This window comes from Sinocyclocheilus rhinocerous, unplaced genomic scaffold (assembly GCF_001515625.1).
Source record: "Sinocyclocheilus rhinocerous isolate Xijiao unplaced genomic scaffold, SAMN03320098_v1.1 scaffold792, whole genome shotgun sequence".
Classification (NCBI taxonomy): Eukaryota; Metazoa; Chordata; class Actinopteri; order Cypriniformes; family Cyprinidae; genus Sinocyclocheilus; species Sinocyclocheilus rhinocerous.
In genome coordinates this window covers 223,923-244,819 of record NW_015626872.1, presented here as the reverse complement: position 1 = coordinate 244,819, position 20,897 = coordinate 223,923, and the positions used below count along the sequence as shown (strand labels likewise).

At 37.8% G+C, this 20,897-nt stretch overlaps 1 protein-coding gene across 5 annotated transcripts in view; it reads right to left on the bottom strand.

The window, feature by feature from the left end:
* LOC107719625 (protein shisa-6 homolog) overlaps positions 1 to 3,096 on the bottom strand; it is a 54,253-nt gene extending 51,157 nt beyond the window's left edge. For all 5 annotated transcript variants that reach the window (XM_016527106.1, XM_016527115.1, XM_016527123.1 and 2 more), the window contains exons 1-3: positions 3,002 to 3,096; positions 1,663 to 2,459; positions 281 to 441 (exon numbers count right to left, since the gene is read on the bottom strand). In XM_016527106.1, the coding sequence (XP_016382592.1) occupies positions 281 to 441; positions 1,663 to 2,204 (703 nt within the window). In that variant the 5' untranslated portion in view covers positions 2,205 to 2,459; positions 3,002 to 3,096. The remainder of the gene's footprint in view (positions 1 to 280; positions 442 to 1,662; positions 2,460 to 3,001) is intronic.
* Between the last annotated feature and the right edge of the window lie 17,801 nt (positions 3,097 to 20,897).

Here is a 20,897-nt window from a genome sequence, read left to right as displayed (position 1 = left end):
TATCTATTAAAAACTGTAATTGAAAACTTTTTTATCCAATATTTTGTTCATGCTATGTGTTTTATGAGTTATAATGCTGTTAGCTTAGAAAGATGTTAACACCAATCAGTTGTGGCATGTGTAGTTTCTGCCTATGAAGATTGTTCCCCATTGGTCACTTATGAGGTCCTATGATGGTTTGAATGCATTAAAAGGAACAGAATTTGGAACAGAGCTCACGTAATCAGTCATATATTTCATGAAAGTAACTCATTCGTTTAAACAGCATCAGGCCGCTTACCGTGATTGGATTTGGAGCTGTGGACTGGGGTGTAGTGGTTTTTGGAGCTCGCGCGCTGCGGAGTGTTATCTTTGGATGAGCTGTTCATCGCCGCAAAGTTCCCACAGTCGTATTGAGATATAGGAATGGGTCCTTGTTGTCTAAGTATATCTGCTAGGGCTCTGTGGAGAAAAATGGAGAACTATACGATATGAAGTCAACAACAACACCTTTCCAATGTTTGGGTGAAAGATCACCTCCAGCTACTCTCTACTCTAATTCCATTGGATTTGTACAGAAATAAAGAAAGAACATCTATAGATAAATGTTTAATCACCAGTGAGCCACATTTCAATATTCTCAGAGTTGCACCTGGTATATATAGGAAGCCCAGAGGATGTGAATTCAGAGCTGCATTATGAAAGTCACTGTTAGCTCTGTAAATGTTTACTGTTAGCAGAGAAACTGAATTATTTTTGCTTTTGTTACCCTGCAGTAGCTGAACTGACAGAAGAGTCAACAGCACTCTTTCCTATTACATGCATTCTCAGTTTGTTTGTTTGCTTCTTGGTGTTTATTTGTGCGCAGACTATATAATACAGGCCAGTTTAATGCCCTAGCAGACATTATTTCTACCACTAGAGCAAGACGTCTGACTAAAGGATATTTTATACATTCACCTGTTCATGTAAAATGGAAAAGGGCAGACAGTTTGCAGTCCATACCAGAGGATTTGAGCGTGAAGCTCAGACACATTCATATAGGCTGCAGGAAGAACTGCAGCAATTCTATTTTTTGACATTTTTCTGTTTTTTTTTCTTTCCCTATGGAAATTGATTGCACATCTGCATATAACATAACCAAATCCCAAATTGGTGATTGAGGGAACTGTTTTCTCACAGCACAATTAAAATGTTCTGAAGCCCTCAGCCTCAGAGCTGCCAATCCAGCTTAATAAACCAACTGGCCAATGAACACGGAGCGATTGTCGTGTCGTGCGTGAACGGTGTGTGGTTCTGTGTCCAGACAGGCAGAGACACTGTGATGAATCTGTGCTTGTTGTGCCCACCAAATGAAGGGGAAAATTGAAGCGTCTGTAATGAAGCATAAACCCTCTCACCCAAACACAGAAATAAAGGGTGTGTGCTTGGCTCTATAGCGCTATCGGCGCATATTAAAACTCTGCTTGGAATTTTGATCACAGCCCTGTTAGCATGTGTGATATTCCATATGGAGAAACAAAAGAGCTGCAGATACTACAGATGGTGAGAGCTCTTCTATCCAGTCCACTTGCAACGTTATCAATCACTCCGAAGCTCTAATAATATGCAAATGAGAATTTGATCTCGTTAGGAAGAGTTTAGAAGCCTAGAGTTGTAGGAGAATGAATGCGAGGCGCTCACCTGTGAATGTTCATTTCCTGAGGTGGCTGCGTTGCTTTGTCATACGCGACTTTAGTGGAAACCCCAAGGACTATGATAAAAGCAATGACACCGCAGGTGATGTAGACCGCGGTGCTTGTTTGGTCCATGCTCGGATCGTAAGTGTCACCTGTTGGAACAGGAGACGGGGGCACAGTTTTCACCCAGTCAGGCTTGTGGTAGTTCTTGCATGTTCTCTGGTCCAACCGGTTGCCTTTAAACTGGCAACAGAATCGCAAGTAACACGAGCCGCAGCAGTAGCGATGGTCGGTGTTGTTGCACTCGAACTCCTTGTCGAACTGGCCGCTCACGTCGTAGTAGCCCAGGCAGGTATCGTGCGTGAGCGCCGGACGGACCTGCGTGATCCGCTGCGTGGACGCGGATGGTGCGACGGTGGTGCAATTCAGTTCCTTCGGCTTCTGAGTCCTTTTGGGAGCAGGTTTGGCTCGTTTGGCAGTCAGTGTGCCAAACACGTTGAGAGGGTCCAGATAAATGAGCAGCAGCAGAAAGTGGCGTATACCCATGGCGCGGCGCGTCTTCAGGACCCTGGACAGCTCTCTGTGATTCCCGCTTCAGGCGCGCTGATCCTCCGCTGTTCGCGAGTCCCGCATCCCTGACGACGAGCCGCTTGTGGAGATGCTGATGAAAGGCGCCATTCATTCAAAGCAGATATTCTGCCCCGCAGCGCGGTTTTGTGTTTTACTCAGCTGGGCGTCACTGCTGGGATTTCCGACGAACTCTTGTCAAACGAGCCTTTACGTGTCGCTTCTCATCTCGCTCTGGGAAGAAGTAGAGACGAACTTAATTGTTAGCTAATTAAATGTTTGCACACTGACTCTGATAAACGCACCAGACTCAAATTTAGCAGTGCCACATTTATTTCTAACGGTGTGTGTTTAGCATTTACGATCACTATTTGAAATTCACTCGTGGTTGTTTTTTAATCTATGATTGCATTTCTTGTGGTTCAGTCTACTTTCTAATATGTAAACACCCTATGTAAATGTATCATTTTTAAACACTGCATACATGGCAATATATATATAGATCTGATTTGGAAAACATGTACCTGAAATACAGTTGCATGTGCATTCGATGCCTTAATAGACGGAACAATCATATGAATGCATTAAAAGCCAGTTTGACTTCCATTTTTTCTGTGTTTTGCTTAAATGTAAATTATATACTATCAATTTACAAAAATCTTAATAAAGAAATAAATTCACGCACTTCATACCCATGCATATCAACACTCATGAGCTAATTCCATCGCTTTTATGTGGTTACATAAAGAGTCCAGTTAGTCTTGATCAGCACTTACCTTGACTTTACTGCTTGGGGCCGGTGTGGTGGCTCTTGCCAAGGTGAAGTGAAGTGGCAGTCAGTATCCCGAACAGTCCTATCTGAACGGTCCGCCTACCGTCTTTCACTCTTGCATCAAACGCTGGCGTCACCGTCCGTCTATGAGCATCTCTCTCTCTCCCTCCTTTTTGCACTGAGAGAGAAACTATTTTTCATGCATTCGCGAATTGTGCTAGAATGGAACCTTTATTTTTGTTTTTAGATAGCATTTTTAGGAGTTGTAATGAATCTTTTTCTATGGTGCCATTTATTTTTGGTTTTAAGTATGTAATGAAGAAAAGATTTATTTGTCAATAGCTGAATTTGGTTTTAGGCCAAGCAAAACTGGCTACCTATGCAAGTAGAAAGAAGACGTGGAACAGAATGTAGTTGCATTGTTTTTAAACATGGTGCAAGCAAGACTACTGATTGATTTTAATTACTACAAACATATGGATGATCTTGTTTCTTTTGAAGATATTTGGTGTTACAAAGAGGCTTCGTGTTCTGTTTTTGAAGGTGATTTGGTTTTTACACATTTGTGAGTTGGGTTTGTTTTCTTTATAAAGGGACATTGTCATTTAATTGTGTTGTGATTTATATTTGTAATAAAGGATTGTTAAAATTCAAAATTCTCTCTCTCTCTCTCTAGCAGGGACGTGGGTCTTCATTTCCTCCCTACACACATTACCACAACTATTCATAAAGCACAGGCTTTTTATATGAATATAAAATTGCATGGATTTTCACTGTTATTTAGCCAGACCTCAGTCAGTGTGCAGAAAGTGCTGGACAAAATCTGCAAACAGCACTGAATAGATTTCCTATAGCAGTCTGTATCCTACTCTCCCGCTCACGCTGTCATTGATTTCAGTTCCTGCAGACTTTTTGCAAGTACCAGAACACAGCTGTCATAGGAAGTCACTTAAAGCATTACTGTTGTTATGTGACAGATTGTCTGCCGCTGCTCCAGCAAGTGTTGAACGCGTCTCTCCCTGCAATACTGTTGTCTTCTCCAACCTGCGTAAACTCGCAGAGTCTTCAGGACGCTCTGTACACTCAGTCTGGCTGCTCTTTGTACCATGAATCGCTTCCCTATAGCTGCGCCCCTTAATTACTTTTAGTCTTACGGAAAGCTGGAGCTGCAGCTGGATTAGGCTGCAGAGAGCTGAACACAGATGCTTTGGAGATGAATGATTCATAAAGGGCTTGACTGACACAATCTCTGTCTTAAATGCTGCTACTGTACATACATTGCATTTAAGCACTATCATGCCAGTCTTGTACGGTGTGGTAATTATAGCACTAGTTCAGTAAACCAACATGATGCTATTGTAGGCATCAGAATAATCTGCATGAAGTCACATGGTTCAACAGCTTTCCCAGGCAGGTATTGTGAAGTGCCTGTGTTGGGCTTTAAGAGATGTTCAACTCTATTATGTAACTGTATTTTGAAGAGAGCTCTTAGAAATTTGGTCAAAGTGTTCTTTAAATTTTGCAGTCGGTTAACAGCAGATTTATTCTGTTGTGTGGTTATGGACTGAGCAAATGAAAAAGACCAAACAAAAACAGCATATTGTTATTCAGTTATCATAAATTAATTAACAGGAATAACATTAAGAAACAAGACTACTATTTAGAATATTTTTAAGTTCATCCTACACAATCCTCTGATTATAAAGCCTGAAAGCAGTTGCTAAGTTACAGCTTCTTAGTTGTTATGGGTTTTTTTTTTTTCCCTTTCTTTTATTTCCCTCTCTATCTCTATTTTTTAACGATGCCATCCATAGTTTCTCTAATGAAATATTCAAGCGCTTTTTGTGAAGTTCTCCCTTGGACTTTACATATTGAGCTTTAAGAAATGCATACTTGATTTAAGATTGCATTCACTTTACATATTGCATGCTCTGGGATGTAAAATTATATATATATATATATATATATATAAAAGAAAGTGAACATATTAATGATAAAATGAAATGCAAGAGTAGAAAATGCTATTGCATCATGCCTAGAAAATATCTACAAGGAAATATTCAAATCAGTCTGTTTCCAATCCAGGCATTAAAGTAGCTCTGGATATTTTATTATATATCATATCACATAATTCTTGACCAAAATAGAACAACTACAGACTATGTGAAATATATATATGGAATGAGAAAACATCAAAACACAAATAGAGTCACAAATAGAATCTAGTAGTAGGAATCCAGTCAAATAACTCCATGCTTGAAGCACAGCAGGTACTGTGTGTACATCACTTCAGCTTTCTGTGGACCACTATTATAACACACACACACACACACACATAAAATAGTGCTCCACAGTCCTGCAAGCCTTTTTGCATTTCTCCGAAGGCTTGCAGGTCTTCTGATGTGTCTCCTCTCTCTGTTGATATTCTAACCCAATTCCTTGTGAAAACACTGTTCCTGAATTACAGCATGAGTGTGTGTGTGTGTGTGTGTGTGTGTGTGTGTTGAAGAACTGTCCTCTTGTGTTTCTGCATGTGCATGGAGTCACTGTAGACAAAGTGCTTTGTCAAGACTTTCAAACGCTGTGTCTTGTATGCTGGAGGCAGAAAAAGAGAAAGCACAAGCTAAGAAATGTCAGATTCAGTAAACGTATAAAAAAAATCTACCTTATATATATAGTTTGAGAAGTGCCTGTTTTAGAGTTACTCTATGAAAACCGCAAAAAAAAAGATAAAGCTTTTGACCCAACATGGGTCGTAACAAGAAACTTTATTTTATTTTGTTCTATTTTATTAAAGAAGGTAATATTATACATACACTATATATAAGGCTTTATACTGTCTAGGATAACAGAGACAGATTTATTCAGCTTGATAGCAACATAAATGTTAAAGTCTCTTCAAGTAAAGACAACCATTTACTCATGAAATGAAAAACACTATTCCAGAGGAACCGTGACTCACAAATTCACAGGGTTTAGGATCACACACACACACACACACACACACACACACACAGCGGGAAAAGCACTCTGAAAGTCTCTCATTCATTTCGTTCTTAATTTCTTCAGAGTGTATTTTCAGTAAAATTGTCCCTGTGACGCGTGTCAAGGTTGTGACGCTTCTAATCTCATCCACCGTCTCAGCTGTCACTCCCAGGAGATTACAGACTGAAGCATTCTGGGATTTTAGACCGTATAATTAAAATTGGAATGTAATCACTGTTTATAAAACCTCATTCTTGAAATATAATCCATTATCTTTCATTCTCCATACGTCCCAAAAAATTCTTCTGCATAAGAGACATCCAGCATCCGTCTCGTTCACTATTTGTCTGCTAAATGAATATATTCACAAGAGCAGCTTGTGTGTCCTTTTAACATCACATAGAAATCTAGGTATTCTCGTTAAGCGATGGTCACACATATGCACACAAGGAAATGCTTTACTGCACAAAATATGTGTATGTAATGCACTAGAACTGTGACTCCCTTCAACACAACACAAATCCATCGTAATTTATATATACTGTATTGTTCCTGCATGGCTAAAGGATCACAAAAAAAAAAAAACTTGTCTTGCTGAGAGCCAAGTAAGATATTTCTTAGTCACAGGTGTTGTCAAGGCAACTTGGCCTCAGCTGTGGTCATAATTTTTCTAGCTTTAAGTCTTGCTTGAGTGACTTAGCATTTGGGTTACTGGCAAGACCGGAAGTGCTATTTAAAGGCAAAGCCCAGCTAATATTACCTCATCTTTGGGACTTCTAGCTATTATAATTTCACAGAGTCACCACATACAGCACATACCTGACTTAGTGCTTACTAATGACATATAGTGTTGATGATAGGTTACACACACACACTCTATATTTCAGCAATATCACACAGTCAAGAGTGTTGCTCTACTGAATATCAGCATGACTCTGATTCGTACTTACAAAACTACAAATTACGAGTGCATTTGAGAAATGTAACATATAGTATCGCTAACTTTGTGAGGTTTGTCAAATAACTGAATTGCTGGAGAAGTTTACAAAAAGGCTTGAAACCTTCCTAGGAGTTCAGTGTAGAGCACTGAAACAAAATGAAAAAGACAAGACCCAACAGGGAGCACACAGCGATCTGACCCTCCTCCCAAATTGCGCGGCTGGAGAAAAAGGGTAATCGTCAGAGAAGCTAAAACACTGAAAGACTTTAAGAGCTCTTTGGCTGAAACAGGAGAAACTGCCAGGACATCAACAATCTGTTCAGCACTTCACAGGTTCATCCTCTCTGGGAGTGTTTTCACAGAGAAAGACAAAATCATACCTGTTTGCTAGACGCCATGTGGAAGGGGGGAAAAACAGTGGAAGGAAATGTAGTGAGTTGCTGTTGAGCTGTTTAGCTTGGATGCAAAATGTAATTATTGGTACAAAATCAAATACATGTATATCTCAAAACTCACCTGCTCAATCTCGTGTCATAGTGGCAGAATGATCCGGATTCCTGCTCAATAGCAACAAGAATGAGCCAAACACAGGTAAATCAATTTAGATAGAGGGGTCTAATCATGCTCCTGAGTTTAGCATGTGCATCAGTGCATAAGGGAACCCCAGAGTATGACGGAAGAGGGAACATGCAATGAATCAAACATTGAATAAAGCAAAACTGGGGGGAAAATAGTGAATTAGTCCTCAGATGCCATGTTCATCACAGCAGCATCTAAGAGACGGTTTTGGAAACAGCTGTGACTAGCTAGTTCATTTCTTTATTGATGCATCGTTCTATGGTGGTTAAGCAGCGAGTTACATCATTGCAATGCACAGGGGGAAAAAATGGCTTGGAAGTGTCGAGTGATCATGAAACCTTGATTAGCTGGTTCATGTGTGTTTGATTAGAGCCAGAACTCTGCTGAAAGGAAAATGGACACTGATTAAAAAAAAAAAAAAAAAGTTTTCAGAATGATTTCTGAGGGATCACGTGACACTAAAGACTGGAGTAATGATGCTGAAAATTCAGCTTTAATCACAGGAATACATTACATTTTAACATGTTCACATAGAAAACAGCTATTTAAAATTGTAATAATATTTTCACAATATTACTGTTTTACTGTATTTTTTGATCAAGTAAATGCAGCCTTGGTGAGCAGAAGAGACTTCTTTCACAAACATTAAAAAAAGTTACAGAACAAAAATACATTTTAATGTATATTTAAATGAGCATAAATTATATATTATATACATATAGAAATTATAGCAAAGATTAGGCTTGGGTGATGGAATGTTACTGTCAAATTAACAAGCAAATAAAATTAAATGTGTTAAAGGTGGGGTAAGTGATTTCTGGTAGCCAATGTTGACATTTGAAATCACCTCCGCTCCTTGAGTTCTCTCCAGTGCTGGAAAGCTGATCCAATATTTACACGGGTCCTACTTCTTGCCTTAAGCCTTCTTTTGTTCCGCAGACGTTTTCCTCTTTTGTTTTTTATCCGCCATCTCTATCTTTCTGTCGCTCGGCTCGGACTGAACGCTCTCTCCTCCACATCATGAGTAGACACGCCCCTTACTGCTGATTGGCTACAAGTTTGTTTTGCTAGTCGGCCCGAATCAGTTTTCTAAAGCGTTTTTGGAAAATCGCTTACCCCACCTTTAAATAAATGTGATGACACTGAAACTATGTAGTTAATCATGCTGATTTTTAAAAAAAAATAAATCAATTTATGAAATTTTATGCAAACCTAGCAGGATTTGTGAAAATGTGTGTCTCCAGAATCGTGACAGAATTGCTGTCACTGTGTTACATTTAAGACTCTGTGCAAACATACAAGAATGTTTGTGTGCTGCAACCACAATACAAAACTCCAACTCCAACTCTAATTCATTTCTGGCCCTAATTTGAGATTGAAGACAAATGGAGAAACAGCTCACCTTTGACACCCAGCACTAGAGCTCAGTCCACCCTTATTTAAAGCCTTTCGGCCAACTACACTCATCACATCAGAGTGACTGAGAGCCAAAGAAACGTAAAGCACCACATAGCATTAGAGTTATAGGAACTGCTACGGGCTAACATGAATCACGAGTCTCTCAGAGGAATAGTTTTACAGCTGCCACTGTTTTCCTCTTTCCTGACGTCGACTGTGGGATGTATGAATTAAGTGGGTCACAGCTGCTAAGACGAGCACATATTTCAGCTTCTGTTCAGACGAGCTTTCCTAAGGCTGTATGAGCAAAGAAGTGAACATGTTAGCCTGATACCCTCTCTTTTTTCTTTCTTCTGTACTGGAGCCAGAAATGCATGAGCTGAAATGTTAAATCATTTATTTACACAATGCTTTCAACGTCCTCCTCCTGCCTCTCCGTGTTTGTTGTGCTTAGATTTAAAGGATTGTTCCAGGTCTATCAAACGTGCATGTGGCGTAATGTAGATTATCACATACAATATTTTTTTTTTTCATTCTGGAGGCTTTAAAAGCAGAAATGTGAAGCTCTTGTTTTTGGTAAAGCATCTGAATTGTTCAGTAAAATTGCATTTGTCATTTGAATGGTGTTGTCTATACTGGTGGAGGAACATCTGGTTATATTCCTGTGGGTGATGTTTCCTCTATGTAAACTGTGCTTTGCAAAAGGTTTTCTGGCATTAATAAAAATACACAGATATGCTTTTTATTATTTCCACAATATGTCTGCATGAATATCCATGCTCTTTCTGTCTTTTGTTTATTTTTTAGTTAAGTCACATTTATTTCTGTAGCGCTTTATATAATACAGATTGGTTCAAAGCAGCTTCACAGTGATAAACAAGCAAATACCAGAATCAATGATTGAAACGCAACTATGGAGAAAGTTACAATTTCGCTGTAAAGCAGCTCTCTGACCCTCCCATAGACAGCAAGGATCCTTACACGATGAAGACGTAGCAAGGAGATTGTTAAAATAATCCATGTGACATCAGTGGTTCAACCGTAGCTTTACGAAACTATGAGAATACTTTTTGTGTGCAAAGAAAACTAAAATAACGATTTTATTCAACAATTCGTCTCTTCCGCGTCACCCTATAGCGCTATTTTGGAGAGTATCACATACGTAAACAACGTATGCTGTTATGTGTCAGCAGCACCGTACGCGGATACGCTGTTTACGTTGTTTACGCTTTGATCTGAACATAAACAACGTATCCGCGTACATACGTTGCATACGTTGTTTATGTATGTGAAAGATGTGAGATGAATTGTTGAATAAAGTCGTTATTTTTGTTTTCTTTGCGCATAAAAAAGTATTCTCATAGTTTCGTAAAGTTACGGTTGAACCACTGATGTCACATGGATTATTTTAACGATCTCCTTGCTACGTTTCTGGACCTTGATCGTGTTAGGATCCTTGCTGTCTATGGGAGGGTCAGAGAGCTCACGGAATGCATCAAAAATATCTTAAATTGTGTTCCGAAAATGAACAAAGGTCTTACAGGTTTGGAACCACTATGAAGGTGAGTAATTAATGGCAGAATTTTCATTTTTGGGTGAACTATCCCTTTAATGTTGATTCAATTCAATACTAGTGTTGATGTTGCAGGATGTGATTCAGCTATAAAGCAGCACTAAGACAACAGTACCATCATCCAGCTTAATTCAGGTCAAGTGTTTGTTCTCATCTGATGGTGTCAGTCAATGTTAAGTGTCTTCAGACCCTATGAAGCTATGCAAGATATGATTTACACAAGATTTGGTTTACAATTTTGGCTTATTACATTTGATATAAAGTTCTAAATTAAACAAATCATAGGATTTACATAATTAACTGAAATATGTTTTTATAATTTCAGTGCTTCACTGCTTCTGTAGCCTTTTTTTCAGAATCCTCAATACAGAAAGGTGTTTTTGTGTAGTCAAATCATCAAACTGAGTCATGCCAACCAGCCAAACCTCCAGCCTCTAGCTATGCATTTGTCATTTTCTAGTGCTGCTTGATATTTTTGCTGAGTTTCTGGTTTCATCTATAGCCTTGAATGTTAGTCTGTGTGTCAGACTTTACAATTCCTTTCTTACGTGCAATCCAAAGATCTCAGATTCTATCGCAGGTAACAGAAAAGTTACTTATAATTATTTTCCCTAATTAATTATAACACACTAACAATTTATTGCAAATAACCCTGTGTTCGCACACTGTAAAAAAAAAAATCGTAAAATTTACGGTAAAAAACTGGCAGCTGTGGTTGCCGGAATTTTACCGTAAAAAATATGGTAGCAACGTTTTAGGTTTTACGGTTTTAACTTAAATTTACAGTTAAATACTGTAATTTCATTAACTGATATAATGTTGATATACCAACCTATTGAAGTACTGAAATCTGTTTTGTACCTTTGTAATACACTGATAACCACCAAATGCAGGTGGTGATGAGAAAGTCACATGATGAAGCAAAGCCCATCACAAGCAGCTTTTAAATAATAACATATATAGAAGGTGCACAGTGTCATTCACACAAACACTAAACACCATCATGGTAACACACATGAAACTGAAATAATGCAATAAACATTAATTTAACAACATTAGGTGTAACACACAACCCTAATATACAAAACTGATAAGAAAAAACTAAGAAGAAACATAGTTATTTCAACAAAAAAAATAAAACTTGAAATGTAACGCAGGGAATTCTGGGAATGTCAATTTACGGTTATTCACTGTAAGCTATACGGTCTTTTTCACTTCCAAAAACGGTATACTACCGTAAAATTAATGTCCAATACAGTTTTTCACCGTATATAGTAGGCGAATTTACCATTAACCATTTAACAGGTTTTTACTGTAGCATTTTTACAGTCTTTTACCATTAAATTCACAGCCATTTTTCACAGTGCACCTCTTGAGGATCGCAGATCAGACAGCACATCGACTTCCTGCAGCAAAGGTGTTAAAGCGGCAGCTCATACATCATATCTGAGACTGTGATGATGGATGGAGCATCAAAGGTTCCGGCCAGCATCGAGGCCAGAGAGCGAGCTCTTCCGCATGAGGACATGTTCATTTACCCCACACAGCTGGACCACGTGTCCGCAATCCTCACGAGACGCTTTGACCTTTTTCACTCCACCACAGAAAAGCCATTAAAAGCATGGCACAAGTGAGACATCACTTATGCTAAAATGTATTGTGGACCACCTACAGTAAACCTGTAGTGTCCGAGCTGCGTTTTAAATTGACGCCGTCCTTCTGTGCATCCATGCGGAACCACCGTGAAACAAGAGGTATAATTCCTGTCAGATTCAACACGAGCGCTATATTCAGCGCTTCTCCAGCATGATTCAGACAAGGCTTGGGATCTACAGTAATGCAAAAAACACTTGTTTACACCAGGAAAGAGAAAACCCATAGGGCATAAAAACCTGTATAAGAAATACACCCTCACATTCATGCCTCTCAGTTTGTGTGTTGCATAAATATGCAGAACGCTGACACTGCACTGTACTGAAGGATCAATGTCTCTTTTATGTACAGCAGAGCATATTCCAGCTATAAACAGGATTGATACAACAATACAAATCCCATTCTTGTCTTATCAAATCATTTCGAGGTAGAGGAGGAAAAGTTATACAGAAAAAAAACCAAAAAACAAATGACCTTGACTGCTGGAGTAAAAACCACAATGTCCCAGGTCTGAATGCTAAGGTTTCTGGGAAGGTTTACACTGATTTTAAAACAATATAAAAGGATAGGAAAGGAAATTATTTTTCATTCCAAAAAAAAAAATAATAAATTCCAGTCATTTATTCATCCTCATGGCATGAAACATGTATGCCTTTCTTTCTGTGGAACGCAAAAGGAGGAATTCTGAAGAATGTTCATGCTGCCCTTTTACACACAATTACAGTGAATGGGGACTGAGGCGTTCAAGCTTCAAAAATGATGCAAAAGCACCATAAAAGTATAAGTATCATAACACCGACTGACTCACACTCTATATTCAAAGTCATCTAAAGCTTGTGTGAGAAACAGATCTAAATGTACACAGTTACAGAAGTGTTTTATAAGAGCAACATCACACTCTCTAGAGCCGTGGTCACCAACCTTTTTGAGATCAGGATCCCTGACCTTGGCCTTTATGAAAGACAAGATAAACCTATTGAAAATTGATAGAAAAAGACAGCCAAGATTGTACTTCCAATTCGAGGTCACTGACAATGTGCCGACAGACAAGACAGAGCAGGTTACTTTTGGTATAAACCAAAGTCTCTGCTTTCAAATTTTGTCATTTTTTAAAGAAATTCAAACAATAAATACTGTTTGTGGCTCTTTATTGTGTCGTGACAGATCTCTGTAGTGCCTCAGTTCAAGTGGAACGTGGACTAATCATCTTTTCTTTACTAGTGAAATAACCGCAGAAAGATGTCAATAAACACCATTTTTCAAGTTCAAGTCCACCAACATTAATCTACTCTCCAGTCTGGTTTGTTTGTCGGACAAAAATGGCAGATTCGGCGTTATGATTGGACAGATTGCCTGTCAATCAAACTCCTTGCAAAGGGTGCAGATGTAAATGCAGATGTCAAATAGGCATCTCTGTGATGTACGTGTGCAATCAGGGTGGTTGCCAATTTTTTTTAAAGCAAATGTATTTATTATTTGCTCTATAACAAGCAAACTGGCCAAAGATAATTTGGAATTAGAGGCAACCACTGCATTTTAATCTGGATCCAAACAAAGATACCACACACGTTGCATGAGCGGTCTGACTTTATCTTTGTAAAATGATGGTACATAAAACATCTGCATGAAACAAAAACAGCAGACGGGCTGAATGAGAACGCAAATTCATTCTCTGACAGCAGGTGGCGTTTATGGAACAGCAGCTACAGCGTTTCCTTGGTTGCTGCTGTAAACAAAGCAGTGCTGCGCTAATAAATACTACTTTAAATAAGGTAAAAGGAAAAAAATGCCATTTCCATCGAAACTTCTGAAGACAGTCAGTTCCCTTCAGAGATACATTCATATAAACCTCCACCCCCAATTAATTTTTTTATGTTCTTCCTATATTTCGAGCATCATGAACAGTGATCTTGCTCTGCCTGCTATAGTATTTTCTCCTCTTTGCGTCTGTCTTAAGCGTCTCTGGCCTCTGTTCACATCCTGTTTACAGACTCAGGCATGATGTATTTTTTTCTCCCAAAAATAACAGAAAAACATGTACAAAATACAGTACAAAAGAATGGCGAAATATCATGTATTTTTGTTGGCAACCACTTAGAGCTGAATAGCTTTACGTCTGTGAGCCACAACCTCAAATCTCAGCCGAATCACTGCTATTAAGCACAGAAGTCCTGCTCATGTGACACATTCCCTCCTCTTCTCATGCTCATCCTTTGGAGTGACTCATCGAAGCAGAATCCACTATGGTACAATTACTTTGCAATTGCACCCAGACAAGTCAGAGACTAAATGAGTTAAAGCGTATCCGCACTGTCACTTTTAATCAAAAAGCTAATGGTTTAAGTAAGGGCCGCTTTACCAGGTGCTCCGTTAGGTTTGACATAAACTGATCGCTGTACCCTCATTAATATAAGACCTCTTCATCTTCAGGCCTCACAATACAACTTTTAAAAGACCAATAATAAACTAAAAATAGCCAATGTCGACCTATCTGGGAATTTTGCACATCAACTTCTGCTTCTAACTAAAAAAAAAAAGCATCAGCCAACTACGGGGAACAACTCCAGAATCACTTTTCAACTCTTGTATTTGGTAGTTTGGCAGGTTAGACAGTAACTGTTCAGTTTGGCTCAAGTAGGTAAGCAGATTCAAATAGGTTGATAACCTTAAATGAAAAAGTAACCAAAGAAAATGACGCATCATTATTTCTGATTAAATGTAAACAAATGTGAACAAAATACAATTTAAATAAACTTTACACATACTATTGTTTCAATATTTACATGTTTCCTTACTTTCTCTTCTTATTCAAGCATAACACTCATAACGTTTCACAAGCAAACACGTGATATATGGCGTTTCGTTGCATTTCTTATGAATATATGAAAGTTGTACGTCATGCACTTAAATAATAATTAGCCTACAGCATAACACAAGTTACTGTTCTCCTTCATATTGTGTAGTAATCAAATAACACAGATTCATGTGTTAATCAGTGCTTCATATAATTACAGAGCCATATCATCATACCATCAGTGTCCCTGAGATGACCGACAGCTGATGCGTTCCCCGTCTCATTTGTTACTCACTGCAGTCTTTTAACTTTTCTGCACACGTCATCCTCATTTAGAAAGTGCTCGTTGAATCCGCGTCGTTAACTCTTTAAACCGATGGCATCTCCGACTTCATGACGCACCTGCCATGTGAGTTTCACTTTCTTCCGTATTCGTTCGGCACTCTACACTGTTCGGTTCGAATTCAGCTCCGTCATTCGCTTATTTTAGCCTCACAGCCAACAACATCACCTTTGTCACCATGAACTCAAAATTATGGAATGTTGCAGTGTTTATTATAAATCATATCTGTGTGCACAATTATTAAAAACAAAAAAAATCACATGCCCTCATAATTAAATCTAAATTTAGCAATTTTTCAGACTACTCTAGCAACTTTTTCTTCCAAAAGCACCTAGCAACAAATTTAGCTATTTTTAAATTTTATTTGGCTACTTTTAGCAACTTTTGATAAGTGACTTAAACAATAAAAAGGCACGCATTTTCTATCTAAATTTCACAAAAAGAGGAAACCAAAGATGCCTAGCAGTACACACATCACATGAATGTTGATTGCTATTTGCAGTTGTTCAATTTGATATTAATAATAATAATTTAATAATTGTTCATTTATGACACACCTTATTAGTAGCTTGTACCTGTGATTTAGAGTGTAGCATACTGACTACTAATACACTGCTTAAAACTATAATTGTTCAGAATATGTAGTTTTACTAGTTTACAAGCTAATAAAAAAACTTGTAATCGTTCAAAAATTCAATCGTTCAAAAGTGTTCAATAATTAAATGTTGTATATTAAAATTGTTATTTATATTTTAACATTATATTATGCATTTATATTATTTTACGAACAAATCTAAATGAACATAAAATATATATTTTTTGCTGAGATTTGATATAGTGACAATTTTGCGTCGTGATGACATAATGACGTCATAATGACGTCATTGCGCTATGACATAAATTCAATTCAAGTTTATTTGTATAGCACTCACATCAGTCTGTGTGCATTGAATTTATTTAATACACCGAGTTTCACAATTTGAGTGGAATTACTGAAATAAATGAACTTTTCCACGACATTCTAATTTATTGAGATGCACCTGTAGATGCAGTGATACGTTTATTTATCACTCCATCTAAACCAACAACATGCCTGTTACATCACAACGTCATTTAGCAACGTTTAGCAACAAATCGACCTTCCTTTAGCAACTTCCCCTGAAAATTAGTTGGCAACACTGAATTAACTTCCCTTCGCAACTTCTGATGACATTTGCACCGGTGCGAGGATGGGACAATACTCTTCACGTCTAATAACCTGTCGCTCACATGAGATCACAGCAATTAACAAACGACAATGAGCCAATAATCCATCAATTCCAGTTCAAGTCCAGCCCTAGATTTTTTTTTGTTTGTTTTGTGCACTCCGATCACAACGTCATTCCGACTTTAAGGACATTTAAGGCAAAGACAAACGTCTGCTTTCAAAGTATGTGCACAAATGGTTGGCACATGAAGTGGGCTGTAGGAATTTAGGTTTAGTACTTCACGAGCTCTGTGGTGTGATTTAAATAACACTTTTCTTACTTTGGAATTTCCTTCCAGGTTCAGTTGAACTCATGACTGCAACACCTCTAATGAAAACAGATGGCTCCAAACAAATTACCACCATAAAGCTCGCTTTGGCATTTTCTCAATACGTCTTGGTTCCCCTTCGTATGCTTCTCCGACAATATGTGAAAAATGGTTGAATCAATTGAGGAGGAATTTATTAGCCACCTTACTTAGACTGCCAAATCCGACCATCTGTTTTTATTGGACAAAACACAGAAATCCAATGCTTTGGGTTTAATGTCTTGGCACGGGAATGATGTTGTGTTTTTTCTTTTGTTAGACAGCCGAGTTGCTTATTGCTTTTCTTGCTGATGCGTTTCAAAGCGCTCATGGTGTCGGTCACCTTGTTTGTTCCAGCAAACTTTAATGAAGCTACATATTGACAAACACGAGTCATCAGAAACCTCAAAAAACTAAGAAATCTTAACTTGCACAAATCCCGCACAGTTTATATCTGTGGTTTGTTTGTATGTGAAAAATAAAAAGATATACATGAAAGTTCCTTTCCAAAGATGGCTTTGCTCTGTGCAACTGTGACATATTTTTATTTTCCTTCTGCAAAGTTCTCACGCTGACTGGCGACAAGTATGCAAATACAATTGGATGTTTGTTAAAGCGTTCAGGAGAGTTAGCAGAGCTCTCAACGCTGTATTATTCATGAACTCTGAATCATAGCACTTTTTATTATTACATTTATCTAGGCTGTACAGGCGATAGCAACATCAGCACTGGTTCATTTTATACATAATACAACTGCAGCTATCAGACTGATGAATAAAGGTAAATATGCACACTACATGCAAATATGTACTTTAATCCTGCAGTGTACTGGAGAAAAAAAACTCACAATGGATGAATTCACAACAGCATACCATCATATGTAACAGAGTAGTATGCTAGTATTCTGAATTTAGCCAATGTTTTGTTTGCTTAGAGAGTCAGTAGTGCACTGGTTTTCTTTATTTCGCCCCCTTATTTTTTATTTAAAACCAGAAATCCACACCCACTATATAATGTGATGGTTTATCAGTATTGTTGCCAAATGTTGGCACTTAATAATGTTAAAAATGGCACAGAAAAATGAACATTTACTGGTAGTACTAGCAGATGGTTTTGTCTAATAAAGGAGCCAACAATGTTAGTAAAGTTATGTTTTTTTTTTCATTATGGAAAACCTGAAGAGAAACACAATAAAAACTGCATATATTCCTTCAGTTTTCATTGTTTTATTGAACAATTAAAGGTTACACTCTTCATTATTGAATGAACAGGACTACATTGATCTGTCATAAACTTTCTACTTTGGAAAAAAATGCATAAAACATTTTAATTATAGTATAAAGTTAATTCAGAATAATTCATTCTTTTAGTGTTCACTATGGCACCTTCTGGCAAAGTTAAGCATGGGATTTGGTCGAGCCCCAGCACCAATAAAATAAGATTTATAACGTAAAGGCCTTGTTTTTTTTTTTTCAAACAGAAGATGATGCAACTGAGACATTTTACATAACGTGAACTGACACTTAACTCAGAAATGATGAAACCTTTTTAACTTATGCAGATCTTGCCTTTTATTCAGTGGAGGAAGTGCAAACACTGCCTACACACACGACGCCTATAAACAGGTGGTGATATGATAAACACTTTAATTGGCTATGATGTATAAATCTCTCTATCTCTGCTGTTCTAAAGAATATACAGTACATACTAACAACATTTAAAACCTCATTCTCTCTCTATTACAAACATAATACACCACTAGTTTTCTCAACACCCACATTTAGACCCCGGCTGGCAAAAAAAAACAGAACACTAGACTATACAGCTTTTGGAAAATATATTATTACACGCTCCTGTGGGCTTAGATGCCAGTTATCGCAGTCTGTTGTGTAACGGCCAGCAGCTCTTTAAGAAGGATGTGTTGTAGGAGCTTTACTGGGCTGTCAGGACTTGGAGACGGTGAGGATGGTACAAGCGTTCAGGATAATTTCTCCCTATTCTCACTCTCACGGATGAGACCAGACAGCTCGAGCTGTCCGACAACACTGGAGTCAGGAAGAAAATTTCCTCTCGTAGCCGAGCCGTTACGCACGTCTCGGCAGATGGTGCTCTCGGAGAGAAGTTTGATTCCAGTCAACAGCGGAGAGCCCTGGAGATTCGGGGGAAATTTAGTGCACGCATCGTTTAGCTCTTTAATTTCGAGCTCCTGACCGGAGCTTCAATGTTCTATGGCTGATTGGCTTTTCTTCTCATTACTAACGTAGTCGCTCTCTAGAGAATCCCTCCCATTGGTTTTACCAAATATGATTTATTAAAACCCACTACAACATATTCATAAGCAAACGTCAGCTCGAATAAAATCTGTGAAATGTCAAAGCGACTCTGTGCTGTGGCATTTAATAAATCACTTTCATGCTTAGAGTCCATTTAGGAACTCACGTTAAGACAGGTAGAGTAAGATTGCTGAAGATGAAGAACAATCTGCATTCACTTTAACACAGCAACACATTTAGACGTACGTTTAGCCTGTACAGAATAATGATCCATCAGCTAATGTGTTATTACAGGAAACAAATAAAATTGCTTGCTAATTTAGTTGTTATAGCTCACAGCACTGGGGTATAATGGCACAGCTTTAGATTTTGTCATCATCAATGATCAAGAGAAAAAAATTAAGTAGTGTGTCATCTTCTTACCCTACTCGATTAAATCAAGTGTGCTAAAGTATTAGCGTGTGTGTAATGGGACCTCTGTCGTATGTAGAAAAAGAAAGCTAAATCTGCTACTTAAACTGGTCATGTTTGCTCTTTGAGAAGATTGCATTAGGCGAATTTAATGACAAAGTACTTCGATAGAGAAAGACATGCAATTTCTAGTCTGCTTTGCTTGAGCCAGATTTGTTTATTTAAATGTGTATGGTAATCAGTCTCAAGCCTTATTTAAGTAAGATCACCCGTCACAGAAACTGTATGTCACCATTTAAAGAAATAAATGTGGTGTGTGTGTGTGTGTTTTAGTGTTTGTGTGTGTGGAAAGGGAGAAAAAACAAAGACACTGCTTTAATGAATTTGAGCAAGAATACTGTGACACATTTTTATGATTCACAACAATATTGGAACTTTCTGAAGCAACATACTGAACTATATTGTTTTCTTAAAAACACTAACTTAAAACAGTCATTTGCTTTCATTCTTAAATCTGAGAACAATTCTGTCAAATAACACAATGACTGATGTTCCCCTTGTGAAAAAGCACAGAGCGTTTCTTTAAGTGTACGGAGCACTGGATGTCTGACGATGACAGATGAGGCTTTTCTTAGAAAAATAAACAAGAATCATTACCAAAGAGTGCTCAAATAAACTATAATAAATTACCCTGGGCATTGAGAAGCACAAAATAGTTAGCAAAAAAAAATAAACACAAATGTCATCCCATCAATCCCCAAACTAATTTATTATGGTTTACTTGGGAAATTATTAACATTTACTTTTCTGAGAAAGAAAGATAAATAAATAATAAAAATAGGGTTATGTTTAGATGGTTAGATGTTAGGTGTCCGAAAGTTGAAAAATGCGGCTTTCGGTGGATGCATTCCAAGGCATCATATCTGAATCCAATGTCAGCTTCACTTCCTATCTCTTGAGATACTTTCATCTGATCATGGATTTTTGAAGGCAGCACAGATGTATCCTTCGCTGCCTTTGATATCCCACAATCCCACGTGTTCCATTCTGTGATGGTTGAGCTAAAAAAAACAAAAATTGTTTGGTGGATAGTGTGTATGCAGTGCTGGGTAGAAATTGATTACATGTAATCTGGATTATGTAATCAGATTCCAAAAAACGAAGAACTTGTAATTAGACTATATTACATTTTAAAATACCCGCTATCGTATTACATTTACTTTTTATAGATTACATGACTACATATTAATCACACAATAACAATAATTTCATAAATTCTCCCTAATTCTTATTTTTCATCTTTAAAGTTTCCTTTGTAAACTTGCCTACTGCTTATATACAGTCAGAAAGTCTTCCAGTTTTGTGGACATTCACACAAAGACCAGTCACTAGTCAGA